Below are 13,682 nucleotides of genomic sequence, written 5' to 3'. Positions count from 1 at the left end.
GGCAGTAACTAATGTGATATTAAAAGAAACAATGCTTGGGCCCCAATTGTTCATTGTTTGAAAGTGGAGACCATTCAGAATATTTGAAGTTTGCTGACCAGACAACTAGGTGAGTGCGAATGAATTGAGTAGGATGCAAAGATACTTCAAGGGGAATGAGGAGAGTGAATAGGAATGTGTGTACAACATGTCAATTGGCACATCAAAACTCACCAATGGACTCTGGTGTCCTTGTTCATTGCTTGCTATAAGATGTGGGTACAGTGAGCAGTTAACAAGGCAAATAGCATGTTGATATTTTATTGCAAGAGGGTTTGCACACAGAAATAAAGAAATTGTATAAAGCCTTAGTGAAACTGAACCTAGGATATAGTGTGTGAAGTTATTTTGGGTCTGCTTATACTGTATAAAGAAGGATATACTTGCTGTAGAGGGAGGACAACCTATCACACTCTGAACCTATAAGGAAGCTTAGCCTATATTCTTTAAAGTTTAAAATAATAGGTTTAGAACCTGAAACATAAAGAATTTTTCCAAGGTTTGAAAGGAAAATTGTTACAACATTAGACTTCTGGGTACTTTTGGATTTCTTGAAATTGACTAACATACAAATTAAGTATATGGTCCTTTGAAACTGTTCTGCCACTCAGTCAGATCATGGATCTGATTATTCCCATCCACACCCAATAAATAGTCAATTCCTAGCTCATCAAGAATTTATCTGGTTCTGCTTTTTAAAAATGTTAATACTCTGCCTCTACTGTCTTTTGAGGAAAAGACCCCCTGAGGTAAATGTATCTATCTTTCTCTGCCTCTTTCCCTTTTTAGCCCCACTCTGCCGGCTCTGTCTTGTTAGTTCAAAAAATGTTGAAAATATCCATTTGTGAAGCATCACCTGAAAGTGGCTCTATGCAGAAAAGGTTTGAGAAGCAATGACACTTCAGTTGTGAGTTGAAGAAACTAGGATTGTCCTCCCTTGATCATGAAGGATCTAAATATAAGCAGCTAGACAGTAGTTCCTCAATTAGAGGATTTAAAAAGTCGGAAGGCACAGATTGGTTCATTTTCCAGGCACCTTCAAAGCTGATATAAGGGAAATTATTTTTAAACAGCAATTGGTTTTGAAATGCTAATAAAGGTCAACTGAATTGTGGCTATCAAAATCGAATAAATATCTGCCAGTGTGAATGTTTGCATCTTTTGTGAGCAAAATACAGGTAGTGGTGCTAGCTGAATTGCTCTTGGAGATGCTCTATGTAGTGCCATTATTAATTTGGCTGTTTTTTATTTTAAGAGCCTCTTCCACAATCCTGCAAGTGATGCTAATGCAGTTTAGTTTCTGTCCTGTTCGGAGTGAAATTTACTTTTGAAGCTAACCTAAAAGTAGTGAGTAGTCCAGTCAACTGCTATGTATAGTGCAATTTTTACATCAGAATATCCAATTTGTTTTACATTTAATATGCATTGATTTCCTGCATATGCAATAAAACAGTAAATAGGCGTACTGGCCTTCTACTTTTAGAACATTGAACAATACAGCACAGAACAGGCCTTTCAGCCCTCTATGTTGCTCTGATCTGTGCACTATTTTGCTGCTTTTACTGTGGCTGCCTTACTACTCCAGTCAATCAATAGATTTTGTGACAAATTTAATATTGAGGGCATTAACTTTTCACTTGATTTGTCCTTCATACACAGTGGTAAACCTTTTATTTAGATGATCGTACTTGAATGCTAAGTATAGTTGGCCGTAAATTTTAAATTTACTTACTTTTGCAGATTAAGCCAGACACTATAGTTGAAGTGTGGATGGAGAGAAATGCGAAAGCAGAGTTATCTAAAGTAACACTAGCTGGGTTTACAACCATTCTTGCAGCACCCTGGTACTTAGATTACATTTCCTATGGACAGGACTGGCAAAAGTACCATCAAGTTGAGCCTCTCCATTTCAACGGTTGGTTACTTTTCATTTATTAAAATTAGGAATGATAATGCCATAGTATATTTTTGTCCCTCCCTAGTTACACATTTCTGAATCCAAAATTCCTAATTTTAATATTTAAATATACACTCAGTGAAAAATAAGATGACTTGATAAATTTTAACTTGCTTCATTATTCTGTTAATACCATGTTCCTTGCATTTGTGTTGCACCTTTCTTGATGATCACCTGCAGATTGAGGTTTTTTGACCTGGGCTGAAGCTGTAAAAGTTAAATGATCATAAATCTGTGGTACTTTATATACTGGTGTATGTTTCAGAACACTAAATCTTTGCATATTTCCTTCAGCTGCCCTGCTTTTACAGGGGAACATTGCTATTGCCTGGTTGAGCTACTTTTGAGCTAATTCATAACGTAATTTAGCTAGATGTGTTTTATTGGACTCCATATTACCTTCTGTTTGCATGTCTGACATAATTTTGCTTTTAGAACTGAAGTGGGAGTAGTGTATTTAACAAGTACTTTAGATGTTTTAGTCTACAGCTTTGTATCTAAGATCTTTGTATAACGATATTTTGTTAGACTGAAATTATCATGTTGGGTTTCTTGTCTCTCTGCACTTTTTTGGTTTGTAGTTGAAGCCGGATACCATTATCCATGTGTGGAAAGGTGGCTACCAGCAGCAAATGGCAGCTGTAACACTTGCTAAGTTTCATGCTCTTCTGTCCTCTCCATGGTACCTGAATGTCATTTCATATGGCCAAGACTGGCGGAAGATATATGCAGTGGAACCATACAACTTCAATGGTGTGTTGTTACAACTGTCCACATAGGAACATTTTATCTGTACTCTTCCTACATTGAAACTTTTTAGCACCTGTTATTGAGCTTCAAACTAGGCAAGTGTTTTTAAAAGATGATCAGGACACAGAATGTATTATTGAAAATAATGATTTAAGATTGTTACTCTTAAAGGCCAGTGGTGACTAAATTGGGCCAAAAATGAGCAGAGGAGTGAAACTGCTCCACTTTTGAGATGTTTCCAGCTATTTTATCTAAGTTGTTCATTTGTTGGGAAATGAAACTATAGCGAGGGACACAAACAGTTCATTTTCTAGTGTTGTGAAGTTGGTGTATAAAATTGTAAAAGGGGGAAAGTGTGTGTGGCCCCTTTTTTTTTGTTTAAAAGATTTTTTTTCTATGCTTAGCTATCTGGGGGGAAAACACTCTATAAAGAGCACCCAAATTAAAACACTTTATCGAGCAGCCAAGCAGCATTTTTACCAAGATAACCAGTCTTCTCAAATTTAGTCAATTAATTTAAACCAAGCCTTTAGATACTAAAAACCTATCCAATTTAAATCTGATGGTGTTGACAACCCGTGAACTAATCCAATTGTAAAGAAATTAATAAGTCATCAAAGATAGAAAGGTGAAGGCATTTTAGCAAATATGGGAGATCCAACTGAAGAGATAACAACTTCCAACTCTCTCAAAGCTCCATCTATCCATAGTAAAAGTTACCTCAACGTGGCTAGCTATTATTCCAGACAGCAGAATTCCAAGAGAACAGTCCTGTTACCAAAATTTGGAGGCATGTTTCAGAAAGATGATCAGTGGAGAGGGTGAGGAGAATTTTGGAAGGCATTCTATGAACTTTGAGAGACTAAGTTTTAATTGATTGTTTTCTTGGATTTGTGTAAGTGGGACCTGTTATTGAAACTGTAGAATATGGTTCAGTTAGGAATAGTTAGGGGGAAATTGTTTGTTTGGTTTTAGTAATTCTATTAATTTGTTCACCGCTGGAGTTAGATAAATAAATTGTTACTAGTTAATTAGAGAGAGGGAAAGGATTCTGTTTCATTTAACCACTCCTTTTATAACAGATTTGGGATAAGAGGTAAATTATACCACTTTTCTCTCTCAAGTTGTAAGTTTGCTCACTGAGCTGGAATATTTGTTCTCAGACGCTTTGTCACCACGCTAGGTAACACCAGTGAGCCTCAGTTGAAGCGCCGGTGTTCTGTCTCCATTTCTGTTTGTGTCTGTCTTGGTCTGTTGTGGTGGGTGATATTACTTCTGGTTCTTTTTCTGAGAGGTTGGTAAATAGGTCCAAATTGATATGTTTGTGGAGTTCCAGTTTGAATGCCAGGCCTCTAGGAATTCCTGTGCATGTCTTCGTTTAGCCTGTCCCATGAAGGATGTATTGTCCCAGTCGAACTGGTGTACGTCATTGTCTGTGTGTAAGGATACCATTGATAGTTGGCCAGGTCTTTTGGTGGCTAATTGGTGCTCATGTATCCTGGTGGTTAGTTTCCTGCCAGTCTATCCAATGTAATGTTTGCTGCAGTCTTTGCAGGGTATTTTGTATATGACATTTGTTTTGCTGGTCGTTGGTATAGGCTCCTTTAGATTCATGTGTTGGTACGTTTGTGGGCTACCATGATGCCTAGAGGCCAGAATGGTCTGGTGTAAACATTACATCAGATAGATGGCTAGGAATCTAGCCACCAGGATACACCAGCACCAACTAGCCACTAAAAGACATGACAAAACTTGAAAGGGTTCAGAAAAGATGTTGCCAGGGTTGGAGAAGTTGAATAGACTGGGTTTGTTTCCCTGGCTGACGGGTGACCTTGTGGAGGTTTATAAAATAATGAGACATGGATAGAATAAATAGGCAAAGTCTTTTCCCTGGGGAGGGGGAGTCCAGAACTAGAGGGCTATAGGTTTAAGGTGAGAGGGGAAAGATAAGAGACCTAAGAGCAACATTTTCACGCAGAGCGTGGTATGTGGATGGAATGAGCTGCCAGAGGAAGTGGTGGAGGCTAGGACAATTGCAACATTTGAAAAGCATTTGGATGGGTATATGAATAGGAAGGGTTTAGATTAGATTACCTACAGTGTGGAAACAGGCACTTCGGCCCAACCAGTCCACACCAACCCTCCGAAGAGTAACCCACCCAGACTCCCTTCCCGCTGACTAATGCATTTAACACTATGGGCAATTTTAGCATGGCCAATTCACCTGACCTGCACATCTTTGGACTGTGGAAGGAAACCGGAGCACCCGGAGGAAACGCACACAGATATGTGCAAACTCCACACCGACAGTCGCCTGAGGCTGGAATCTAAACTGAGCTACCATGCCGCCCCTTTAGAGGGATAGGAGCTGGGTGCTGGCAGATGGGACTTGATTGGGTTGGGATATCTGGTCAGCTTGGTTGAATTGGACTGAAGGGTCTGTCTTCATGCTGTACATCGCAATGACTCAATGACGACCAACTATCACTAGTATCCTTACACACAGATGATTAGAGACACCTGTTCGACTGGGACAATACATCCATCTTGGGACAGATTTAAATGAAGGCACACGCGGGAATTCAGAGGCCTGGCATTTGCATTGGGACTCCATTGACAAACATATCAATTTGGACACCATTTACCAGCCTCTCAGAAAAAGAACTGGAAATTATATCACCCACCACAACAGACCAAGACACACACACACAATGCAGGACAGAACACCAACACTTCAACGAAGGCTCACTGATGTTACCTAGCATGGTGCAGAAACTGCTGAGAACAAATCTTCCAGCTCAGTGAGCAAGCTTTCAACCTGAGCTACAAATCTTCACAAAAATCTCAAATTTTCTCCCTTTTATCAGATTACAAGACAAGGTTATTTTCTCTGGGTGTTTGGGTTTTAATTATCAAAGGGGTGTCAACCTCCTCTTAACACTAGCCATACACTTCAAATAAACCATGCAACTCATTTCTTCGCTTGCTCTTTGGAGAAACTTTAAGTAGCCTGATTCCTTGTAATTCTGCATTACCCTCCACTGCTTTCCTTTTCTATATCATTTCCTTCTTTACAGATCATCTATCTTGCACAAATCCTTTTTCCTTTGGTTATTGTGTTTAAGTATTAGAAGTTTGCTTTTCTAGTTACTGACCACCTGTTTCCCATTGAATTATATTCCATTTTGAACAGATAGTAACTCTCCTTTTTTAATGTTCTGTGCTAGCAGGCAAATGAATAACTTCATACTCTGTACCTCCTGCTCTAGAGGCTTTCTTACTTTTGGAAAGTAATCTAAATGCTATATTTCACCTGTCCCAATTAAAATATACCAGCTCTTCCACTTTTAACTTTTCTAATTGACGTGTGGCAGTCAATATTCTGCCTGGCATCTCTTTTTAAGTTAATGAATTATATTTTTCTAAATCACTCACTCTAATCCTTTTAGTGTGGTTTGTAATATCATATGCCTGTACTTGCTGTTTAGGACACTGTCATAATTTGGTTAATTTTATTTCGTTGTATACTATTTGGGCAAATGAAATGAGATGCATAACTTTTAATATGCATAGACAGAATGTTGCTTTTATCTAAAGTATATCACGATATACAAAATCGAAACATGCCGTCTTGTCCCAACTGATCTCTTTTGTTTTACATTCTCATTCCATCTACCTGATCTCAAACTTTCAGCACCTCTCTTCCCCTCACTCCCACGCCAACCCTTCCCACATGTTCATCTAGTTTAATCTTTCTATTTGGTAAGTGTAAGCAGCAAGAGATTACAACCACATTCTCAGATTCCTAAAGAGACTGCAATACTTTGTACATTTATCCACATCTGGTGGGAAGATATCAACCCGTGATCATAGTGAGCAATCAGTTTTCATGAATCATAGAATGCCACCTCCTATAAGTATATTGTACTGTTTCGGTCTCTTTTATATCTTTCTCCTGTCACCCCCAAACCTATGCCCTCTAGTTCTGGACTCCCCACCCCAGGGAAGAAACTTGTGTCTATTTATCCTATCCATGCCCCTCATGATTTTATAAACCTCTATAAGGTCACCCCTTAGCCTCCAACATTCCAGGGAAAGCAGCCCTGGCCTTTTCAACCTCTGTATAGCTCAAATTCTCCAACCCTAACAACATCCTTTGTAACTCTTTTGTGAACCCTTTCAAGTTTCACAATTCCCTTCCGATAGGAAGAAGACCAGAATTGCACACAATATTCCAACAGTGGCCTAACCAATCTCCTGTACAGCTGCAACATGACCTCCCAAATTCCTGTACTCAATACTCTGACCAATAAAGGAAGGCATACCAAACACCGCCTTCACTATCCTATCTACCTGTGACTCCACTTTCAAGGAGCTATGAACATGCAATCCAAGGTCTTTTTTTGTTCAGCAACATTCCCTAGGACCTTACCATTTAAGTGTTTTGTTTGAAACTATAGAGTATGCAGGAGAATCTATTTGGATCTTTAAATTTGAATCCGCAACATAGAAGCAGCATTTTAAGTGCTTGACTTCTGGATTGTACAATTTTTTTTTTTCTCTGTTTTGGAGGATTTACCATTTTTCCAATAAGTGCATGCTGCTAACAATTTTTGTAAATCTGTTTTCACATTCCTCAAGCTTTCACCTTTTCCTACCACTTAAGTCATTTGCATTTGCCATTTGAGCTCTTGACAATGTAATCTTTACCAAATTCAATGCAGCCAAGCTTTCTTTCATTTTTTTTTGAAATGCCAAAGAGCACGTGGAGAAGCTCGACGTTCAGTAATGTGTACTTTTGAAGCATTCAGACAATTGATTGATTGGGTATTCCCTTGTTGAAAGGCATAAGTGTCTGGACTTGGTAGAAAACACTTGAATCTCATCTGCTATTGCCACCATCTCTTGTTGCAACCATGCAATAGAATTAAGGGGCGAACAAAATCATTGCACATGTAAAATGAACAAACTGCAGCAGTCCAAACCTCTACTTCATAGATCTAATATATACTAGTCAATGATTTGGAGAGTTTAATGAACTCTACCTAACCATACATGATCTGTTTGATACAGGATGGGGCTGACATTTCTATAAATTAAGAAAGTCTGCACTTTGCTGCAACACGTAACATTTGAATACTGAAATATTCCTTGTACAATACATTTTATTCTTTTGATTGACAAAGGCAAAATCATTTGTTCTATTTGCTTGGTCATCACAATTGGCACCTGTGCCATAATTTGTCTTTGTTAAATAAAACAAGTAATGAACATTTTAAAAAAAACTTTGGTTTAATTTCTCATACTACTGCATTCTCATACCATTTAAATCAATAGATTTGTGGTAAATTTAATTTTGATTGGATCAATGAATTTCGTCATGTATTTTCTTTAGTGGTATGTTGCATTTTCATAATTCTATAAATGTAGTACTTTTCAAATATAAATATTGTCTTCAAAAGCACTATTTTGAGACAGTTGAAAATGTTGCATACACTTGTTTTAGGCAACATCGTTGGAAAAAAGTTAACCCAACTGATTTTTTTTTTCCCCACTGAGTTAATGTTGCATGAATTTTTCCAACTTTTTTTGCTGTAAATATCACAAATTTAAAATATTTAGTTTTGGAATCCATTTAGTATTCTAAAGATGTTACATAATGTGAATTGTTTATCAATATACTTTATGGTAATTATTCTGCCAACTCATTCTAAAGGTCTACTTATTTGCTTGAATAATTGAACTAGACTTTTTCTTTCTTGGTGATTTTTTGTCTCATTAGTAACCTTCCCTCGTTTTTAAAAAATTTACAGGAACTGCAGCACAGAAGAAGTTGGTAATTGGTGGAGAAGCTTGTCTCTGGGGTGAATATGTGGATGCAACCAATCTTGCCTCACGATTATGGTATCAAAATTTCCTGCTGCTATTAGATATAGTTTTCTCAACCCAGAAATTAAGTCAATTTTTTTGTAGTTTTCAAAACCTTTCATGCAATACATTTTAATTCCACAATGTATGTAGTTATGGTTTCGTTATACTGTGTTCAGCTTTTTGTTTGGTTTTTCTCCATTGTAGTTGGGGATGGACAACAAAATGCCTGTAGAATGAGTTATTTGGTACTCTTACCAGTTCACATCTTGCCAGGTGGAACCTATAAACTATTAATTTACACGTATGGTGAAAATTGGATTCATTTTTGGGGTGATTTCGGAGTTGCATATTGTTGCTGGTTGTGAAATTCTTGGTATTCAAAATAGCTCAACAGATCTTGTGTGATTCTGAAGGGAAATCAGTTCTGGCAAATAATGTCTGTGTATTATTTTGATAAAATTGGTCGTTTCTGAGGGCTTAGCCTGACTGCGTGCAAGTTTTGCCACATCCTCCTTGACTGAGGGGACGTAATGTTTTAAGATGTGGTGTATTCAGTATGCAGGCTTTGTACTTGGCATTTAAAACCCCACATTCCTCTTGATATTTCTGTTCCCATACTTCCTTTCCATTTCTCCTCATCTTTTTTTTTTCTCTCTCACCACCCCAACAAGTGCTCCCAAATGAAACAAGTCTGCAGTACATAAATGTTTTACAAGTATTTTGTAGATTAAAGATTTATAAAAGAGATTTTTTTTGACTTGATGTTTCGTGAACAGAGTACTGAGCTTTGAATAAGTGAATATATCCTCCAGAGTAAAATAAAATTCTATTAGCTACTGAAAGCTTAAGATTTCCCACTTCTATTCATTTCTTGAAAGTTTTGTTTGTCTAATTTGTGATTATCAGATGTGGGCTCTTAAATATACTTATTTTATTCCCTATGCTTGATCCAAAGGAGGACTTAAAAACAAATATGAATCCTCCATTCTGGGCTACTAATTGATTATATGTCATATGTGATTAAATTAAAAAGGGCAAGGATAGAAAAGGCATGACACATCTAATGACAAGCAGAGTATGATGGAGCATATGAACTTGGAGTGCAGAAAGAATGATAAGTCGCAGTTCCCTCCCTCCCTCAGAGCATTGAGGGTCAACCTATAGAATGTGGACTGCAGTGGTTCAGAAAGCAACTCTGTACCATCTCAAGGGCAACCAGTAATGAGCAATAAATGCTGGCCAGCCAGTGACACCCACATCCCAAAAAATTATTTTTAAAAAAAGGCTCTTTATCTGAATTGGTGCAACATTTAACAACGCAAATATGGACAAGTATAATCTGGTGGACAGCCAAGAAGTATACCTCAGTACAACAGGATCTTGATCAGATGGGCCAAAAAGTGGCAGATGGAGTTTAATTTCGATAAAAGTGAGGCACTGCATTTTGGGAAGGCAAATGAGGACTGGTAATGGTAAGATCCTCTGGAATGTAGCTGTACAAAGACCTTGGTGCAAATTCATAGTTCCTTGAAAGTGGAGTCACAGGTAGATAGGTTAGTGAAAATGATGTTTGGTACGCTTGCCTTTATTGATCCGTGCCTTGAGTATAGGAGTTTGGAAGTAATGTTGGGGTTGTAAAGGACATTAGTAAGGCGGCTTTTTGAATACTGTGTGTAATTCTGGTCTCTGATATAGGAAGGATGTTGTGAAATTTGTAAATCTTTTCTGAACCCTTTCTAAGATCTTGCTAGGGTTAGAGGATTTGAGCTATAGGGAGGGAATGAATAGGTTGAGGTTATTTTACCTGGAGCATCAGATGCTGAGGGGTGACCTTTAGAGGCTTATGATAAGTAGACAATGTCTCTTCCCTGGAGTGGGATGTCCAGAACTAAAAAGCATACTTTAAGATGAAAGATTTAAAAGGAATCTAAGGGACAACTTTTTCACGCAGAGGGTAGTGAGTGTATGGAATGAGCTGTTAGAGGAAATGGTGGAAGCTAGTACAATTATAACATTTTTAAAAGGCATCTTTAAAAGGATGGGTATATGAATAACAAGGGTTTAGAGGAATATGGGCTAAATGTTGGTTGACATAGGAGGATTGGACCGAAGGCCTGTTTCTGTGCTGTTAGGTTATAGAGGAACACTGTTGTTCTGCTTCATGAACCACAGAAAATCAGTGTGCAGGCACAGCAAGTACTTAAAGGCAAATAATATGGCTGTTTGCAAAAGAACAGAATTCACAAGAGAAATTTTATTGCAGCTTGAACATTGGTTAAAATGCATATAATATGTATGTTTTTTTGTCTTTATAACAATTGCTTGGGTTTATTCAGCTGATTTTGAGTTGAAGTGATTTATCTTTGTAAGCTAAGTTGAGCATGTGGGCTTACAGCCATTTAAAGTTCAGAAGAGTGCATAATGACCTTTTTGTTGAAACATTCATGATCCTAAAGTTACTTGCTACAATGAATGCTGAAAGGATGTTCCCCCTTCGGGTGAGTGTGGAACGACGGGATTTTATTTTTCACAAATTAGTCTGCCAATTAAGGTGGAGGTTAGGAGTTTTTTTAATGGGTTTGTGATATGTGGAATTCTCTTCCCCTGAAATCTGAATCATTTGAAGGCTGTTTAATTTTGTTGAAGGATACAAGTTTATGGGAGGACAGGCAGGAAAGTCGGATTAATCCGGCCACTGTCTGATTAGGCAGGATATTATCCATTAATATAGTAGGCCTAAAGGACCAATTTTTCATATTTCCTGCATAATTCTACATATTCAAACTAGAGAGCAGGACTGGTCATTGAAAATGTATCTCTACTTTCACTTTTTCCCTGAAGGCCTCGGGCAAGTGCAGTTGGTGAGCGTCTTTGGAGCACTGAAAATACGACAGATATAAGTGATGCATACAAGAGGCTAACCAAACATCGCTGCCGCATGGTCCGGTAAAAACTAATCTAAAATTTGCTGTTTATTTAAAATATTCCTCATCTGCATAATTGTCTTCAGTGTTTGTTTAAGTTGTCCTCTCGTCAAGTCTCACTACAAGTAAGGCGGTTCTAATTTGGATTTCAACATTGGTAATGATACTGATGCATTGAATCTGCTTAAGGAGCATATTGAAAGACCTCCTTTCAACCTGTTCACTAAATTGCAGTGTTAGTACAAGCAACTGACTTTTTTTTAAACCCCTTTGTTGCAGACGTGGGATACCAGCTGAACCACTGTTTGTTGGCCACTGTGATCATGAATATAGAGGGTAACAACATTCATCTGATCAAATGAAGCTTCTCTGGAACAAGAAAACTGGATGCATCTTTAGTAATTCAGTGCAAACTAGCATAATTTAAAATTAAATTTGATCAACACTGAGGTTTTACAGAATTTTGTTTTGGAATAAGAATGAATGTTTGATTTTTTTTTAAATGTCATTTGGAAGGATTGTGCAATAAAGTTCAAAATTTTATATTTTAAAAATGAACTTTATTGCCATCTCTTAGAATTTTTTAATGATGTATCTAGTCAGTGATGAAAATGTTATGATGTGTTATATTTTAACTTACCAAAATCAAAAGTCTAAATTTGCTACATGACCAATATTGAGCTATTATGGCATTTTATCTTGATGCATTATTTCCTCTACACTTTTTTTTAAAAGAAAATGTTTATGTATAACCTGACAATTATAAAAATGCAGTGTGTTGAAATTAAATGAAAATAAAATTTGATCATGTCCTAACTTTTTTTTTCAAAAACAGAAATTGCTGGAGTTTGTCAGCAGGTCTGGCAGCATCTGTGAAGACAACAAAGCAGAGTTAACCTTTCGAATCCAGTGACTTTTTTTAGTGCTTGCTAATCAGTTATTGAGCTATTTAAAGATCTGAAACAAAAGCTTGGTAATTTGGCAGAAGACGTTTTGAGAAGCTCAGCAATTTCAGTAGACTGAAAATGCAGAAACACTCCAGTCAGACTGTCTGTCTCTTTGAAGGTATTTTGAGATTGGTAATAAATGCTGGCCTTTCTGGTGCCACCCACATCAGCGTCCTAGAGATCATGGCCTTAATGCAAGAAATTAATCTGAGCTGAATCTAGAAAGCAAAGTAGGTAAAGTAGATAGTATGTTATTTGGGAACACCTAGGAAATTATTGACCAAACAAAAATTAATTCTAATATCAAAATTGAAAAGTATTGGATGCTAATCCATTTAAAGAAGGATTCCAATTAGATGAAGAAAACTAGTTCTGATAAACTGTTAAAAGTAGTTTTAAGTTGAATAGTTATGTTGGAAAATTACAAAGGAGTGTCTACCCCAAAGATTATTGGACCCAAACAATCCTTATTAGTGTTCATCCCTGCATCAACAATGTTGTTAATCCTATTGTCTTCAACTGTTAGATGAACTTTTTTTTTGCATCAATCACTAACTACAATTGTTTATTTCAGCATCGTTACTTAAGTAGCCACAACTATTAAGCAAGTCCTTCAGCTAACTGATCTAATTTGGTTGTGAAAGAAGTGTTGCGGCAGTTTCTTAGCAACAACCTTTAATTCAGTCACTTCGTCTCATTTTCCTTCATGATAATGATACTTGACATTCCCTCACTTGGCTCTAAATCATTCCGTATATCAGCACGCTTGTATATTATCACTGGGAACCTTCCTGCTATTTAAAACTGTCACATCTTCATATTTCAATGTGTCATGTCCTATCTTTCTGAAGGTTTTGAGGTGACTTGATAATTTAAAGCAGAAGCATTGAGGGAGACTCCTATTGCATTTTATTTGGTTTTAAGTGATTCTCTTCTAAGGGGGTGGATGGAGGAAGCGTATTACATGGTCTAAAACTCTGGTTTCGGAGTAGTAAAGTGAGTGACAGGGCCAACAGTATATCTCCTTGACCAATGAAATTTTAAGCATTGAGCAAAAGAGAAACAATGGAGTGAAATTGGATGAATTAATCAAATCTCCTGGTAGAGATTGTCACACAAATATTCTCACTGCTCAAAATAATGCAAGGAAGCAAAAATTAAAAGAAGGTTGCATCTTATCTGCTTTCTCCTGTT

General features: G+C 37.2%; 1 protein-coding gene across 4 annotated transcripts in view; it reads left to right on the top strand.

Moving 5' to 3' along the window:
• hexb (hexosaminidase B (beta polypeptide)) overlaps positions 1 to 12,346 on the top strand; it is a 43,603-nt gene extending 31,257 nt beyond the window's left edge. For 2 of the 4 annotated variants that reach the window (XM_072548036.1, XM_072548058.1), the window contains 4 exons: positions 1,780 to 1,954; positions 8,560 to 8,650; positions 11,459 to 11,563; positions 11,821 to 12,346. In XM_072548036.1, coding sequence (XP_072404137.1) covers positions 1,780 to 1,954; positions 8,560 to 8,650; positions 11,459 to 11,563; positions 11,821 to 11,881 — 432 coding nt within the window. In that variant the 3' untranslated portion in view covers positions 11,882 to 12,346. Of the gene's footprint in view, positions 1 to 1,779; positions 1,955 to 2,577; positions 2,750 to 8,559; positions 8,651 to 11,458; positions 11,564 to 11,820 lie in introns of those variants that run through there. The other 2 variants (XM_072548047.1, XR_011952377.1) reach the window with 2 other exon arrangements.
• The last annotated feature ends 1,336 nt before the right edge of the window (positions 12,347 to 13,682 follow it).

This window comes from Chiloscyllium punctatum, chromosome 2 (assembly GCF_047496795.1).
Source record: "Chiloscyllium punctatum isolate Juve2018m chromosome 2, sChiPun1.3, whole genome shotgun sequence".
NCBI lineage: Eukaryota > Metazoa > Chordata > Chondrichthyes > Orectolobiformes > Hemiscylliidae > Chiloscyllium > Chiloscyllium punctatum.
The sequence above is the reverse complement of the archived record's forward strand: the minus strand, read 5'-3'. Positions and strand labels throughout refer to the sequence as shown.